Consider the following 18,104-nt stretch of genomic DNA (forward strand, 5'->3'; position numbering starts at 1 on the left):
TTTACTTCATCTAATAATTCATTGACCTCCTTTGACTTGCATGCTGAATAGGACTGTGAACTACTTGAAGTGAAAGGATTGGAATTCCTTATCACCTGGTCCTGACTTTTAGCTGGTATGCTCTAATGAGGCTTTTCTTCTATATTCCTGCACATATTCATTCTCCAGTCTATGTATTCTACTGCCTGAGCCACAATATGAGTATTTGGGCCTTTATACTGTATATGTTTTGTTTACATCCTCACCATTTAAAACTTGGCTAAAACACCATTTCCTCTAAGAAAGGAAATGTCTTCATCTCCCTTTCAATTTCTAGGAGGATTATAGTAGATGTCATCTTAGGCTGTGTATTGAATATTTTTCTACACCATCAGCCTATCTCAGAAGGTGACCAATGAGACTGTCATTCTGAAGAGGAATTAACGACCTCAAAGGAATTTACACAATTGTGCATAAATGAATACATGTGCATGGTGTTATAGTTAAGATCAGATATATAGTCTGAAAATTTCAAGGGACACTGTGGTCTATAATGTCTAATAATCACTGTTACTAATATTTCCATAGATTTATTTTATATTTATTTATTGAATAAAAATTATTTTCAACATAAAAGTAATAAATCCTTCATCGCTTAGTTTTTGTCAATTTGACAAAACATATGCATTACATGGTAGAAAGAAATCCTCGGTTGTTCAGGAATTATCTCCATCAGATGGGTGTGCGGGCATTTGCTCTTGCTTGCTATTTACTATAAGAGGCACCAGCCACTGAAATGATATCATTCCTTCACTTGATGATGGAATATCTCTTGTAAGACTAAACCTTTTCTTCACAAACTGATTTTAGTCAGTGTTTTATCACAGCAAAAGAAAACAAAGTACGGCCTGTGCAAATTGAAAGAAACACTTAAACACACAATTTTGCAAATGAGACAAAGAGTCACCAGACCATGAACATATTCACTGCCACACACTTACACTTACCCACTCAGAAACAATTTCATATAATTGTTCATCTGCATTTCTACACTTGATCATAATGAAAATAAAGTTGTACTTCCACTGTTTATTAAAGTTTTCTGAATTAGTAGGCAGTTTCTTCATATCAATGGAAAAATGAGTATCACATACTCATTAAAAAATGTTTAAAAGATGCAAACAAGTGACTTTAAAAAGTACAATAACCTTAAAGTTCACAAGAAAGGGCAGGCGTTCCACTGGCAAAGTGTTCATCATGTAGGACTGAGATTATGTGTTCAGTCCCCAGAATCTATAAGAGTGAGGTATAGTAGCTTGTCTTTGTAAATTCAGGGTTAGAAAAGAGAAGACAGCCAAACTCCTGAAGTTCACCAGCTAGCCAGCCATGCCTACTCAGTGCTCATGAATTACTCAAATAACAAAGTGGGCAGCTCTTGAATATGAAACCTGAGGTTGACCTATGGCACACACACAGATACACACACACACACGCACACACACACACACACACACACACACACACACACATGTGCGCACGCCTGCACACACACATGCACACACACAAACACATGCCCACAGCTTATTACACAGAGCTCTAAGAATTCATACTAGCAGACCTTCTCATCTACCACTAAGGGAGGAGGAACTGTGGCTGTTTTTCTTTTTGCTTCTTGGGTGTTCCTTTTCTGTTGTTCAGTAAGGACTTCAATAGAGCTGAGTCATTTGTATTCATGGCTCATTTTTTTTCACTAATCCTTAGCTTCTATTTTAATTCAGCCTCATTTTGTTCTTCCATAATCCATGTGGAGACTTACTTCTGGTATTAAGCTTGATGTATCTTATTTCTTTTGTTAAATTTTATGTCTCTTATTTCAATTCGTTGTTCTTTGTGTTCCTATTATTATTTTCAATGTTTACCTCTTATTTTACCCTTTAGAAGCACCTTAAAAAATAGCTTGTTTTAATCTTCACATGATGTACTGAATGTGCAGTAAAATTGGCTGTGGCTGCCTTATGATGTATGCCCAAAAGTCTTCTGGGTAATTAAATACACATAGATGAACTGACTGAAGGGATGACAAATTTGAGCATTGTAAGGGTCAGGACTTACACATTTTCACTTGGTGCATTATAAGATAAAACTTACTTAAAACTTACTGATGAACTTTGGTTGAAATAGACACATACAAGGGCAGAGAGCTGGTAAAGATAGAAAAAAGATACTCACCCAATACTTAGTCTCAGATGCTGAATACCATTGATAGAAGTACAGAATCTATGTGGTTCACATTGTTAGTTAGGATATACTTAAGCCAGATAACTTCTTTGTTGATATTGAAAATTAGTCAATAAATTATGTGCCATAAAAGCTTTCAACACATTGATCAAGGCAAAGTCAATTCCTTTTCATTGTATGTACCTAAGTCTGGTATCTTTCAAAAGAAAAGATACACGCTTGCTGGTTCTGCCTTATGAATCAAATGGATCTAAGACTTAATGAAGTTGTCAAGGACTCCGAATAAAGAACAACAGAAGCACGGAGTCTAAGTCATTATCTATAATATGTTGTAAGATCCAATAGTGAGACCAAATCATTACATTTTCTTTGACATGGTTTACAAAGGTCCAAGGCTTAGTGGTTGATGTGATAGAATGTAAGTAAATGAAGATAAGGAGAGGAAGGACAGAGGACCACAAATGCCTAGAAGAATTTAATTCAGTTTGGTACTACTGATAACACCCAGGATGAGCTAAAGCGGAGGTGGACCAACACAGGGCTGAGTTATAAATGCACAAGTGGAAGGATCTTTAAAACTGATCACACATGCTTCCAGCTTTGCACAAACCTGTTATGTCCTGCATCCTCGTGGATGGTCTCATTGTCTGCAGCTACCTCTTCTCCTTCCTCCAAACTCCCTCACCCACACACTCATACCTGGTACCCACTCTTTAACTAACAGTAAACTTCCAGTCTTATGAACATCCAAAGCCATTTTTTCCATAAATATTATGTAACACTTGGTAGAGTACCTCCACCAGGCAAAAACCTCTTTCTTGACTGTATTGCTTCATTTACAATTCCTTTTCCTATTTAGTAAGATGAAGAAAATTCTGACTATAGTAAAACAGTTATAAAAAATGAAATAAAACACAAAGCATACTGAGCACCCATTCAGTGGGTGTGGCTCTCTGGGACTGGTGGGTTCTTGCCCTAGATTTTGCCCTGCACTTTTATCCCTGAGCCTGTGAACACAGAGTCCATTCATTTCTCAGCGATGCAGTGGGTGACTAGAAGCCAGAAACAAAACAAGGCTCTCTTCTCAGTGTCAGTGTCCTTCTTAACCAGAGAAGCTTGTGAGGAGGGTGGGGGTGGGATGATATCTTACTCATCCATAATGGGGATCTGAAATTGGAAAAGAGCATATGTCACAAGTGTCACATACACAGCCCTCACAGAAACCTGTCAACATGAATCAAATTAGCTTCACACTTGCCTTACATCCTGGATACACAGACACATGCACGTTTAACTATAACTATTGATGTATTTTTCAGTTGGTGAAGAAATATGGGAATATTTTTAGCCTGAATCTTGGTGACATAACTTCAGTGATCATAACTGGACTGCCCTTAATCAAAGAAGCCTTTACTCACATGGAACAAAACATTATGAATCGTCCTCTAAGTGTTATGCAAGAACGTATTTCTAATAAAAATGGTAAGTTTATATAAGTTTATTGAGCAACACAAAGTGTGTTACAATGTTAATGATGCATTATAGGGGCCTGTTCCAACAATCCCATAAACCAACCCTATCTTGAATTGCCATCTTTTAGGAAGTGTGAGGTTACATTTCTTTTTTTATTAGATATTTTATTTATTTACATTTCAAGTGTCGTTTCCTTTTCAAATTTCCCCTCCGGAAAACCCATAACCTATCCTCCCTCCCCCTGCTTCTATGAGGATGTTCCCCCTACCCACTCCCATCTCCCTGCCCTGGCATTTCCTTACACTGAAGCATTGAACCTTCACAGGACCAATGATTCACAGGACCTCCTATTGATGCATAACAAGGCCATCCTTTGCTACATATGTGGCTGAAGCCATGGGTCCCTCCATGTGTACTCTTTGGTTGGTGGTTTAGTCCCTGAGAGCTCTGGGGGTTCTGGTTGGTTGATATTGTGGTTCTTCCTATGGGGTTGCAAACCCCTTCAGCTCCTTTAGTCCTTCTCAAATTCCTCCATTGGGGATCCTGTGCTCAGTCCAATGGTTTGGTGCAAGCATTCAAGCTCTGTATTTGTCAGGCTCTGGAAGAGTCTCTCAGGAGACAGCTATATCAGGTTCCTGTCGACAAGCACTTCTTGGCATCTGCAATAGTGTCTGGGTTTAGTGTCTGTATATGAGATGGATTTCCAGGTGGAGCAGTCTCTGGGTGACCTTTCCTACAGTCTTTGCTCCATACTCTGTCTCTGTATTTCTTCCCTTGAGTATTCCATTCTCCCCTCTAAGAAGGACTGAAGCATCAACACTTTGGTCATCTTTCCTCTTGAACTTCATGTGGTCTGTGAATTGTATCTCGGGTATTCCAAGCTTTTAGATTAATACCCACTTATCAGTGAGTGAATACCGTGTGTTCTTTTGTGACTGAGTTACCTTACTAAGGATGATAATGATAATGAATTTCATGAAGTCATTGTTTTTAATAGCTGAGTAGTACTTCATTTTGTAAATATACCACATTTGTCTGTATCCATTCCTCTGTTGAAGGACATCTGGGTTCTTTCCAGCATCTGGCTATTATAAATAAGAACATGCTATGAACATCCATTGAAGGATTTAACCATGTCATCCCTAATATAAATTGAAAGAATCCACATGTCTTTCAAAAACGAACTCTAAATGTGTTGATACAAAGTAATCATACACCCTGCCACAGACAGACACACTGTTCTCCTGTTTTCCCTACTCTGTGCCAACCCTCTGTCCTAGAAAATGAGTGTGAGTAACCTTTCTCCTCCTGCTGTTCATCTTGTTTAAAGCTTCTTACACTCTGTTATTAAGCCATGCCACACAGGGACCTCTATCCTTCCAGAGAGCATTAGATTAACATAGTATAAGTACTCAGTATTATTATTAAATCAAGTTACATGATATAAAATTGGAAGCAGAACTTCATGTGCATTAACCTACCATAGTTTTAAACATTTCATAATTATTCTGAGACAATCAACCACTAATTGTTTATCATTCACTATGTTTTCTGCTATGAGAAGCACAGAGCTGGGCATAAGTTATTAATAGAGAATATAATAGATGAAAATCTGTATCTTTATATAACATGCACTCCATAAAATGAAAAACCCTGGTGTAGTTAGCTAATTAAATCACATATGTCTACAATGTTAAGGAGAGCTGCCATTCAATAGTAGCTTCTAAGATATACTGAGATTCAGGTAAAACTTCTATAAGTAAGGACACTCATTCAATAACATGGAAAAACAGTTAACAGAGCCAGAATATCCCTGAAATAACAAGTAGGACTAGGGCCTTTAGAAACTGTGAAGATGTCCAGTGTTGTAAGCATAGTATCTAAATGGCATAATTAAGTAGAAACAAACTCATACATTTGGCTAGGAAGAGCCTAGATATTTGTTTTCATGTGAACAGCAGGAGTGGTGTTGAGCAGAGAAGATCACACACTGCACACTCTGAGAATCGTTTAAGTTGTCAGTTACCAAATGGAAGATGGCATGAAATTGTCACTGTAGGTTAGAAAAGATGGGATTTTGAAAAATAAGTTCAGAAGTAAAGAAATTTGATTATTCACTGATGGTGGCATAGCAGACACATGGACCAAATTATTCAAGAAAGAAACTGCATGACCTGATGATGTTTGCAGATGGCAGGAGATCAAGGATCTCAGGGGAATTACCAGAAGAGTGGCTCCTGTGGGAACAGCACATATAAGGAGGAACAATGAGAGATGATAAGGAGTTGGCAGTGCTAGCTTCTGTTGGGACTTTCAGGAATGCATAATAATTTCTGTCACTGATGTGCTGAATCTAAATGCTTGTAACTGCCAAAATCAAGTAGTCACGTGCACGTCTGTGGAATGTACACTTTATATGAGTGTCAGCAGAGGACATTTAAATAGTAGATATGATGAGATTTCCTAAAATAGAATATGCATCAAAAAGAGATGTGGAGCAGTCTCGAACAACTCCAATATTCCAAGAGTTGATAGAAGAAAACAAGACACCAAAATTTGTGGGAAATTTGACCTAAAGAGTTAGGAAGGAAATCTGAAATTGCGGAATGCCAGGTGAGACTAAGAAAGATTTTCATGAAGGATGTCTCTGAGTTGCTGACTGAGCATTTCTGTATGCTGAAAGTGTCCCATTTTGGATGTGTAAGGAGAAGAGAGACCAAGTGTTGTGTTTAAAATGTTCATGATTTTTCTGAAAGTTACAAATAGACTTGAGTATGGCATTGCATGTTCCAAGAAATACTTGGTAAATGCTGAGCACACTAGAATGTTTGCCTCCTTTTTTTTCCTATGTGAATTACATGTGCTTCTGACCTTACTGAGTCATTTTTTCATCTTTTAAAGCTTGTTTTACCAAGACCCTCCCCACTTAAAATGTCTTTCTTATTTCTTTGATTTATGTGTCTTGTCTTATCCTTTATTTAATTCCTGTTATTCAGGGTAACAGAACTTTGTAGACCTTTCTGTCTACACTGGAACCAGGAGAGATGAACCATGTTGGGAAACAGCTGTTTTCCCTTAAAAAGTGTAATTGATATGTATTCTTCATTTTCTCTTGCAGCAATTAGAATGGACCTGTTGCTGGTCATAAAAAGCATTAGGAGTTTTAAAGAAAAATAGATTACATAATATTTAAGAAATATCAGTGTGTGATGTTGCAGATGTTCAGACCATGTTAGTCATCATGACTCTTGTTTTCTAATTTTCTGTCTAGACAGCAATCAAGTCCCTCATTGGCCCTCTTCCTTTCCTTCACAAATGTGTTCAACAAATAATTCACAAGGTACTTTTAGACCATAATATCATAATGCTGAATCTCTTCTTTTCAGGATTGATCTTCTCCAGTGGCCAGACATGGAAGGAGCAAAGAAGGTTTGCCCTGATGACACTGAGGAACTTCGGCTTGGGAAAGAAGAGCTTAGAGGAGCGTATGCAGGAGGAGGCCTCGTACCTAGTGGAAGCCATAAGAGAGGAGGAAGGTGCGTCTCTCAGGTTCACCCATCGAGTAGATTCTTACTAAATATTTACCTATCTAAGTGATACTTTTTGCCCTTCACTAGGTCTGGGCACTGAGGATTGAACAATGAGCATCTAGCCATGATCCCAGCCCAGTTGTTCAGCAGCTAAGAACTGAAATGGGTTAATAAGCCCAGTATTGTATCTAAGGCCTGGTAATAAATCTGACTTCCCACGCATTAGCAGAGTACTTGGTGCATGTAAGACACCACTTGGTATGCTCTGACCAGGGCCTCTTACATGTGTATTTCTGGAATGTTTATTTCTCTGTCATATTAAGTTGATTTATTATGTGAAATAGAAACAAACCAATAACTTTGTAGGACTCATTTCTCCCTCTCCCCCTATCCAGGAAAACCTTTCAACCCTCACTTCAGTATCAACAATGCAGTTTCCAATATCATTTGCTCTGTCACCTTTGGGGAGCGCTTTGACTATCATGACAGTAGATTTCAGGAGATGCTGAGGTTACTGGATGAGGTTATGTATTTGGAGACAACAATGATAAGTCAGGTAAACATTTTTCTTTGCATATCTTTGAAGAGTAGGGCTTGTAAAGCTAATGTATAATGTTTCAAATACATTTCAAATCCAATTCTTGACTACTATAAGAAACTTTATATATAACAAAACATTTCTAACATTTATTTGAATAATTTTGATATTTATATTGATCTATATACATACATATGTAAGTGCTGGGCTCTTAGAAAATGACAATTTTTACTTGGACTCTCTTTTCCGATGCCTCTATCTTCCTTTCTCAGAGTTATCTGAATTTGCTTTCTAGCTCATTGCCTTGTTTTGTGATTTCTCTTTGTGCACTGATCTTTGTTATCGGGAGACTAGCAGTGCACTCTCTGAATCTGTTATTGTTTTCCCCTTGGTTAGGTAAGTGTGTTGTTCCTATGCTTATGGTGTTATTACTAACAGTTCCATGTCAGTGTCCATGTGACATACTCAATTTGTCTTATATTTGCATCTGGACATATAGGACAAAGATTCAGAAGTATGCACTCTTCCTATATCCCTTAATACTATCAGTCTTCTTAACTAGAAAATATAAACATTTGGTGTTCAAATGTCACTCCAAGTAGGCCTCATTATGTATCTCTAACCCTTACTCCTCCTCAAATACTCTCCATAGCTTACTGGTCACTCATCCACTCCTGTGAATATGGAAAACAGTTGGACAGTTGTAAGGTGAAATTAGCCTCAAGTGCTTGATTTTATCAGCCTGGTTTTCCTTCTTCTAGTCCCCTATCTTGGTATGTACACATTTGAGGATGTGTGCATATATGTTTGTATGTTTCTAAAACACTTCTATGGTCTTTTATTTAGTGTGTGTGCACACATATATACATTTGTTATGTATATGGGTGCACACAAGTCTGACAACAACGTTAAGAAGTAGGTTCTTCCATCATGTGTGTACCATGTGTGAAAAAAGTCTGTGTGTGTATGTGTGTGTGTGTGTGTGTGTGTATGTGTGTGTGTGATCATTTTTATTTACAACTGTTATGATTTATTGATTAGTGTTACCTTTAGGTAATATTAGTTTTTTTTTAATCTCTTTTGACTAGTGTTTGGGTTTGAAATCTGTTTTACCAGATATCAGAATAATTACATCAGCTTGCTCTATTTCTATTTGCCTTATAGACTGTTTTCTTGTGGGTATCTTTACCACTAAGATTTGCTTCTTTGAGATCACACAAATATTGATCTAGGTTTCAGTGTAGATAGTGACTCTGTTCTCTTAGACATTATGGTCATGCTCATTATTTTACTTAACGGATATTTGAAAGGAGTGTGCCCTCAGCATTGTGCAACATTCCTGATAATTTTCTGCAGTTTAGTCTGTTAGTGATGTGTTCCAGTGTACATTTTTGACAACTTCAGTTATTATTAAAAAACATTTTACATATTAATTTACATCCTGCTCACTCCCCTCCTCCCATAAACCTTCCCCTCCCACTTCCCTTTCTCCTCTGAGTTAGTGGGGGTCCCCTAGGTATTCCTACACCCTGGTCTATCGAGACTCTGAAAGCTTAGGTGTGTCCTCTTCTACTGAGGGCAGACAAGTCAGTACAGCTAGAAGAATATATTCCATGTACAGGCAACAGCTTTTGGGATACCCCTGCTCCAATTGTTCAGGTCTCACATGAAGACCAAGATACACATCTGCTTCATGTTTTGTTTTATACAGACCTCAGTTCCCTTGCTGCATGTGTGTTCTGTTGCTGATCATTTCTACAACGTTGCTGATATTTTCATTCATTTTGCTGACCTGTCCCTGTCTATTGCTGACTTCCTATTGTGGGTCTTTTATTAAATTCAATTGTTTGCTTATCTCCCCAGAGTCACTTATCATTTTTCCTAGAGCCCTTTTGAGACTTTTGTATAGCATTGTGTACTTCTGCTTCTGTATTACACTTTATGCTTTCTCAGACATATCTTCTGGAGTGTGGACATAACATTTGCAGATGTTTCATATTTACCATACAGGGAATACACATGGTTCCAGAAAGAATGAATCCAAAGCATAGTTATTGGCCCATTAAAAGTTCATTTTCTCTTTAAGAACTTCTGTTTTTATTCCATCAAATTCTCTACGATGCACCCAATAGTGGATTAATTCTCACTTTTGGTATCCCCACAAGCACTTTTCCCTTAAGTTCAGGGATTTGCTCACTGAAAATTAAGGAAATGGATAACAAAACTTATAGGTATGAAACAGGGCATAAAGAATGAGCTCAGCTGCACTTAGTGACTATACTATCTTGTGTTCCTTGTTATAACGCTTATTCATGTAGTTACAAGTCCAGCAGTTCCATGTTTTTCTCATCCTAGTCAGCAGGGGCTAGGAAGTCAGTGGAGATCAGAAGGTGTGCAGCCAACTTCTAGGTGTGTATTAGGGTAAAAAATAATCTCAGAAGGAAACATAAAGGTGGCAGAGTGATAATAAATGTTCTTGGAAAGATAGATTACAACAGTCATTTTGATAGATCACTTCAAAAGTTCATTAATTTTTACAATGCCCTTCTGCATAGGAAATGAGGCAACATGGTGTCAGCAAACTGGTAGAGCTGTGCAAGCAAATATAGATAGCAGTCCATCAGACCTCTATGGAATGCTTTGTATGTCTCTTGTTATTCACTGCTCTTGGATACAGGAAGACCCCATTATCACATTGTATGTTATCAATGCTACTTTGTAATAATATTAACATCATTAATATTATTATTATACCTGTTACAACTTATTATTACTAGAGGCTAGAGAGGTAGTAATCACCCCCACATATGTCTTATTTTAAATCTTGTTGATTTATGTTTTGTTATGCTATCTGTTTAGTACAAATATTATTGAAACCTCATTCACCATTTAGTTTACTTGGGTAAAGGTTGCAGTTTTATATGTGGCTCAAAGCACAGTACTGGTACCAGAATGTATAGTTACTTGCACAATACTTTTATTGATAATTTCCCATAAGGGAAATAAGTCATGTCAGAGAACCAGAGGAGTGAGAAGATGCTTGTCACTTTAAGGATAATCAAGTAAACTATCTCCAAAGAGACTTGACCAATGCTTTATGAAGTGAGGGGCATGGTTGAGAAATATCAGGGACACTTTTCAGGCACAATGAATATATGAACCAGGGCACTCAGTGTGTTCTCAAGGCTGCTGTGGTTTGATTATTTAGAGAAATAATAAAGGTTTGGGGGTTGCCAATTCTGTAGCATGTGCAGATGCCAAAGACTTTGTGCAATTCTGAGTCTAGGGACAACCTTCGAATATAGAAAGTAACAGAGTCAAGCATGTGATCACACTGATAAATATTTTTCCTGGAAATTATATGGTAAATAAGTTATAATGACATTGATAGTATAATAAATAAAAGTGTTGAGTGCTCTACCAAAGTCCAGATAGAGAGGTTGTGTTATATAGCATGTAACAGGCAGTTGGACTTTAAGAAATATTTGGAGGCTGAATATATTTTTCATGGTGGAGTTGAAATATTTTCAAGGATGAGGAGAAGGAAAACAAAAGCTGGTCCCACAGTTTCACAGTAAGAAGCATGTAGAAAGACAAGACTATATTAGGAAACACTGTAAAATACTACCACGTTGTCTCCATGACTATCTTATTTTTCCCAATCAGCTGTATAATATCTTTCCATGGATAATGAAATACATCCCTGGATCACATCAGAGAGTTTTCAGAAACTGGGAAAAACTGAAATTGTTTGTCTCTTGTATGATTGATGATCACCGGAAAGACTGGAACCCTGATGAACCAAGAGACTTCATTGATGCTTTCCTCAAGGAAATGACAAAGGTGAGGGAGATGCTTCTGTGTCTCTTTCATAGAGACAATGTATTCATTTAATAATTTTCAATCAATCATGCATCTGGCTACCACACACTTAGGGTTTGACTTGGCATGGATTTTTTCTCCTGCAGTTCTCACAACTTTAACTCTTAGTTACCACACAAGGTTCACTGAAAGGCAATGGAAACTATGATGCTGCATCTCCAAACTCCTAGAGAACACAGGTATCTTCTGTATTGGATCCTTCCTCTGTCTTCTTTTTTTTTTTTGATTTTTAATATTTTTATTACATATTTTCCTCAATTACATTTCCAATGCTATCCCAAAAGTCCCCCATAGCGCCCCCCACTTCCCTACCCACCCATTCCCATTCTTTTGGCCCTGGCATTCCCCTATATTGGGGCATGTAAAGTTTGCAAGTCCAATGGGCCTCTCTTTTCATTGATGGCCGACTAGGCCATCTTTCGATACATATGCAGCTAGAGACAAGAGCTCCGGGGTTCTGGTTAGTACATCATGTTGTTCCAACAATAGGGTTGCAGATCCCTTTAGCTCCTTGGGTACTTTCTCTAGCTTCTCCATTGGGAGCCCTGTGATACATCCAATAGCTGACTGTGAACATCCACTCCTGTGTTTGCTAGGCCCCGGCATCGTCTCACAAGAGACAGCTATATTTGGGTCCTTTCAGCAAAATCTTGCTAGTGTATGCAATGGTGTCAGCGTTTAGAAGCTGCTTATGGGATGGATCCCTGGATACGGCAGTCTCTAAATGGTCCATCCTTTCATCACAGCTACGAACTTTGTCTCTGTAACTCCTTCCCTGGGTGTTTTGTTCCCAATTCTAAGAAGGTGCACAGTGTCCACACTTTGGTCTTCATTCTTCTTGAGTTTCATGCGTTTAGCAAATTGTATCTTATATCTTGGGTATCCTAAGTTTTGGGCTAATATCCACTTATCAGTGAATACATATTGTGTGAGGTGAAATATTAATCTGTATAGCTAGTATTAACTCAGGGGTGTTAGAAATACAGTTTCCTCACTGTAAAGGCTGATACTTCCCTCTCATCCTTTTCCTTGCTTTTTTACCAATACATGAAAGAAATATATAAAAAAAATTAGTAATTAAACCTTAGAGCTCTATTTTTGGATGAGTTAATATAAAGCCAATTACTCACCCATTTTAGGCATATTGAAGTGTACAGGGAAAACTCAGCTGAATTCTGGAGTTTAGTTTTAATGTATAAATGTGGCATCTACCTTCTCATGATTGTATAGTTATAAACACCATTCAATCATGTACACTCAAAGAGAATGCAGCCAGTTGTGTGTATTTGTAATTTTGAATCTTGTGACAATAATTTGCAGAAACAATTTAAGAATTTGAAGGTCTATTTTTGGCTGATATTTTCAAGGGGTCTAACATGAAGGAAAATATATGGAAAAGGACGCAGTGGAGAAAATATATTTCATGGTAGACCAGGAATCTCAAACTAGCGAGGACCCAGGACTTTAATGCAACCACAGGAACCCCATTTCTATTGACTAAATTCCTCCAGTTGAACACCACCTGCCAATGTTCCAGACTATCCTGAAATAGTCCCAGCAGCTAGGAACAAAGTGTTCAAACCTTGAGTCTGTAGGGATCATTTTAAATTTAAACTATAACACTACTTTTAATGCTCAGACCAAAATAGGCTTCTAGCAAATACACATCACTGAATCTGTCCTATGAGCTTTGACTCATTAGTTAATAAATTCCTTTTCTACTCAGGACATAATAGTAAATTTCTTTTCTTCTTCTATCATATTTCATCTTCCTGACACAGTTTCAATAGTAACAACATTTTGTTCTCAGAAAAGGAGTCAAATTTTTCACTATATGGAGTACAGGTGTGAGAGCATTAAAATTATAAGCAATGTAAACAATGATACTTCTAGAGGAAGTTAGAAAAGAAGGAATTATACAGCAAATATGGTTTGATAGAATCAGAAGGTGTTAGGTATGAAATATTAATGAAGAGACCAATAAATACATAGAATTCATCTCAGTCCTTCTGAAATCAACAAAACCACTTGTAGAGTTTTTTTATATGTATCTGTTGCATCTCATACAGTTGATATGACATGTTAAGGGTATGTGTTATCCTCATTTTATAGACTGAAACAGATAAATGTGAAAAGAATGTTTAAAAATCATATAGTGACTTAGTGACTTAGCTGATAATGGAAGCTAAATATCTGTGGGTGGGTTTATCCTGGTCATGTTTGCATTGTGACTATTCCAAAAGTACAGTCACATAGAAAATAGTTTCTTGATATTAGTCCACTCAAGTACTAGAAGCTTTTGGTCAGCCTATAGCAGTTGGAGAAAAAAAAGCCTTATAATGAGGTCAAGGCATTATTATTTTCAAATAAATCCTTCTGAACTCATTACTAAGACTGAAGAAGACCCTATGTGTCAATCTTCTTGTATTTGGACCATGATAACTCTTACAATTTCATTGTGTCCTGAGGAGATTAAAGATAACATCACTTCAAATAGCAACATTTGCATTCGTTACCCAGGTTCAGAACCTGTGTATTTAATAATCACAAATGTTCTAACTAAACGCTGTCTTTTCTAGTACCCAGAGAAGACTACAAGTTTCAATGAAGAAAACCTTGTCTGCAGCACCTTGGACCTCTTCTTTGCTGGAACAGAGACAACATCAACTACATTACGCTGGGCTCTGCTCTACATGGCCCTCTACCCAGAAGTGCAAGGTAAGCATATTGTGACTATACCTGACAGAGCCAAATTCTTCTTCTGGAATCTATGGCTTAGAGAAGGCCAGAAGATGGTGCAGAGAAAGGGTGTGGCATAGCTGTGAGGCAGTGTGTACTTGGGAATGGGAATGCCTTCTGCATGTTCTGTCAGGATTGAGATAGGTCCCAAGGGTGCAGACATGTACAGAGTGCATCCACTCTTCTTCTTCTTCCTTTTTTAGTAGACCCCTGCCATTTTATTCTGCACTCTGTTCAAAATTATTATTCTGGTATTCGATACACCATCATATCACCTTTCTGCCTTTCCTGCTTCAGATCCTTCCACCAGCCATGGTACCTATTCTACACTATATGTCCTCTCTTGGCCCAGTACTTATTTGTGCCTCTAAGCCATGATACTACATTTTCACTCTACCACCATTATTCTGTTGCAATGTTCCCCAATTCTAGAAGAATAGTCTCAGATATTACTTTTCCAAGTCATTTAAAATTCCTCCATGGATTTGATAACTTGGGAATAACTGTCATTCGTTTCCTCCAGAGATCACTGATGGTATGCCGGGGTTCTGCTTAACACATTGTTTTTTCCTCCACTCACTGGCATCTGTCAGGGAAAGTGGTCCATCCTATCATTTTTATTCCATCAGACTCTAGCAAATTTAATGATTTGAGGATAGAAACATTTTTTTTTCTGTTATAGAACATGTGCTTTGTTGTTGCTCTTCTTGTTTTGTTATTGTTTTTGTTCTTTGAATGTTTAGCAACAGTTTACTAGATATAAAATATATTTCATAGATGGAAGCCCTATGTTTTCACCTTAAGAAAAAAATTGCATAGAAAAATTCAGAGTGCTTCCTTGTGGTAAAGAAAATCTTATAGAACAATCCATCTCTCTCTCTCTCTCTCTCTCTCTCTCTCTCTCTCTCTCTCTCTCTCTCTCTCTCTCTCTCTTTGTGTGTGTGTGTGTGTGTGTATTTGTTTATAAATATGTGGAAGCAGTAGATATTGCCAAGGAAACTACAGTCAGTGTCTGCCCAGTGAGCCATGGGATCTGCCTGTTGCCACCTCTTAGTGCCCTGCAATTAGAAATGCATGCTACTATATCCAGATTTTACCCATGAATTATAAGAGTCAGTCCTCATGCTTGCATGGCAAACCCTTTACTCAAGTTATTTTCCATGCCCAAATATTTTTTATGAATGCAAAATGCATATTTGTACCTGTATTTACATATATGCATCTTGAGTTTCAAGTAAAATACATATTTACCTGAGCAGTAATATTTTTAGGTTTTAAAGCTAGCATACATACTTGACCTCTAGAATAGCAGCTTCAAAATATCAGTAGATTTACATGAAAATTTACACTGGTGTCCATTTTGAAATATACATAATAGTCAAGGGATAGAACTATCAAGGTTGTTCACTGACCACAAATGGTTGCATGAATTAGAGCAGCACTTCATCTTGACAGAAAGAAGTTCTGATGGTCATCTAGTAATGTACGAGTTATCAGGACATGGCCCTAAGTTAAATAACCAATCAATAAATCACATGAACTGACCTATGCAACCCAAATTAGTTATGTTCAATAGTTAGGCACCTATCCAAAATGACCGAATGGAAGAGGGGAGAACCACCAATTGTATAATATGAGAGTTTCAATTTTCCAAGATGGAAAAGAACTAGCCACTGCTTACAGAATAGGAACAATTAATATTATTGACCTGTGCAGTTAAAAATTCTGACAGGAATTGTGATTGGTGGTACCCAACATTAGTCAAAATACTTGAAGAGCTTGAGGCAGGGCTGTCACAGTTTAAGGTTATTTGGCTACATATATAGAATATAAATGAAAAATTGTTATTGTGACAAGTTTTATGTCAAATATATTTTACTACCAGTTCATTTTTATATATACAGTAGTGTAATTGCTAGACATCTATTTCTCTGTCAGGACGAATCTCTAAGCTGGATTTTGTAATAGGCTTTTTGTTACAAATTCCTTTTAAATTGTTGCTGAATTGAAACTAAAGTGAAGCTTAGCTCTCTGTAAGTGGACAACCCTGAGTACTCCTTTCCCTAGAAGGGAAAAGAGAAAAGTAGACACCCTGTTGTATCAGACCATGTTCCAAAGGTGAAAAAATCGTGTTTATTTACAAATTTTTGACTTTTCAAGGCAGGCTTTCACTGTGTAGCCCAGATTGTCCCGGAACTCATTTTGTTAACCAAGCTCTCCTGGAACTCAGAGACCTACCTACCCTGTCTCACAAATATTGGGATTAAAGGGATATGCCACTGGGATCAGCTGTCTGTTTGTGTTTTACTTGCCAAAAATTAGTCACATGATCATTGACTGACTACACATTCAAGAAGTTAAGAATTTCTGTCCGGAAAACTGTTCAACCTGTATTGTCATTTTGGAAGATAGCTAACAACCATTACTATTTATTAGTATGAATCTACTTATGCATAGAAATTTCAAACTGTACTTTGTATAAGACATAATTATTCTCATTAGTCAGATGTGGAATCTGAACAGTGAAAAATTTCTTTAACAGTGTTGTCCAACAATATGTTGAGAAATTAGAGTCTACTGATTTATTATGGTGTGAATATTTATGCATTCTCCATTAATTTACTTGTTACAACCTTATTACCAATGGTATGATGTTAGAAGGTGATTAGTCCTAAGAAGGGAATTAATGCCTTTGAAAGAAATACAGAAGGAACAAGGGAGACAGGCAAAGAGACAAAGAATCTTGTTAATAACTCATCTGCTATAAGTGTAGTTCCCAAAAACCTCATGGTAGAAGAGAAAGAGCTCCAACAAGATGTCCTTTGACCTCCACTGTCCTGCCATAAGAACTCTCCACTGAAGAGTATTTTTAAATACTTATTTTTATTTAAAATTATTTAAAAGTAATTTTTTAAAAAATTACATGAGATAGTTATTTTTTCTATGACATGAAGAGAAAACAAAGCTTTTCCATCTATGAGACAGAAAATTGTTGCTATCAGATGAGAAATTTCTTGGTGCCCTGTTTTAGAATTCCGAGCATGAATGTGAGTTGTTTATAATCCACTGTAATGAAAGTATTCATGCCTCAATAGATTTTTCTCTGAGATTAGTAATGCTGATCACAGTTACTCAGTTCAGGATATATGTAAAGTTATAATTATGTTGTAGGTTCAAAGAGAGTTATAGAGCTTTTTTTAAAAAATTCAATCCTTTGAAGGGTTAAAGAAATATTTCTTTGCAGTCAGGACACTAAAATTAAATAAAAGCTGATAAGGTCTCATAGACAGCTTGTATATTGTTAGAAGAAATCTTTAAATTAAAATTTTAATAGACCCTTCTGTTTACTTTTAGAAAAGGTACAGGCAGAGATTGATAGAGTGATTGGCCAGAAGAGGGCAGCAAGACTTGCTGATAGAGAATCCATGCCCTATACCAATGCTGTCATCCACGAGGTGCAGAGGATGGGCAATATCATCCCCTTGAATGTTCCCAGGGAAGTAGCAATGGATACCAATTTGAATGGATTTCATCTGCCAAAGGTAACTATGGACTTCCAGCTTTATACACCCCAGTCCATTTTTATATCCTCATGTGAACCTAAAGTAAATGTGACATGTATTCCTGCCTCAGGATTACTTAAATCAGCAGAGGCATATTATGTCTGCTAAAGTATTCATTACCTCCGTGCATCTAAACAGATATTTACATATATAGTGGGAAAG

The 18,104-nt window shown here is 37.1% G+C and overlaps 1 protein-coding gene across 1 annotated transcript in view; it reads left to right on the plus strand.

The window, feature by feature from the left end:
- LOC110293364 (cytochrome P450 2J6) overlaps positions 1-18,104 on the plus strand; it is a 30,728-nt gene that overhangs the window by 4,167 nt on the left and 8,457 nt on the right. Inside the window, exons 2-7 of the mRNA XM_085839179.1 lie at positions 3,537-3,699; positions 7,077-7,226; positions 7,616-7,776; positions 11,425-11,601; positions 14,220-14,358; positions 17,734-17,921. Coding sequence (XP_085695305.1) covers positions 3,537-3,699; positions 7,077-7,226; positions 7,616-7,776; positions 11,425-11,601; positions 14,220-14,358; positions 17,734-17,921 — 978 coding nt within the window. The remainder of the gene's footprint in view (positions 1-3,536; positions 3,700-7,076; positions 7,227-7,615; positions 7,777-11,424; positions 11,602-14,219; positions 14,359-17,733; positions 17,922-18,104) is intronic.

This window comes from Mus caroli, unplaced genomic scaffold (genome assembly GCF_978045245.1).
Source record: "Mus caroli unplaced genomic scaffold, Mus_caroli_1 scaffold_6, whole genome shotgun sequence".
In the NCBI taxonomy this organism is placed as follows: Eukaryota; Metazoa; Chordata; class Mammalia; order Rodentia; family Muridae; genus Mus; species Mus caroli.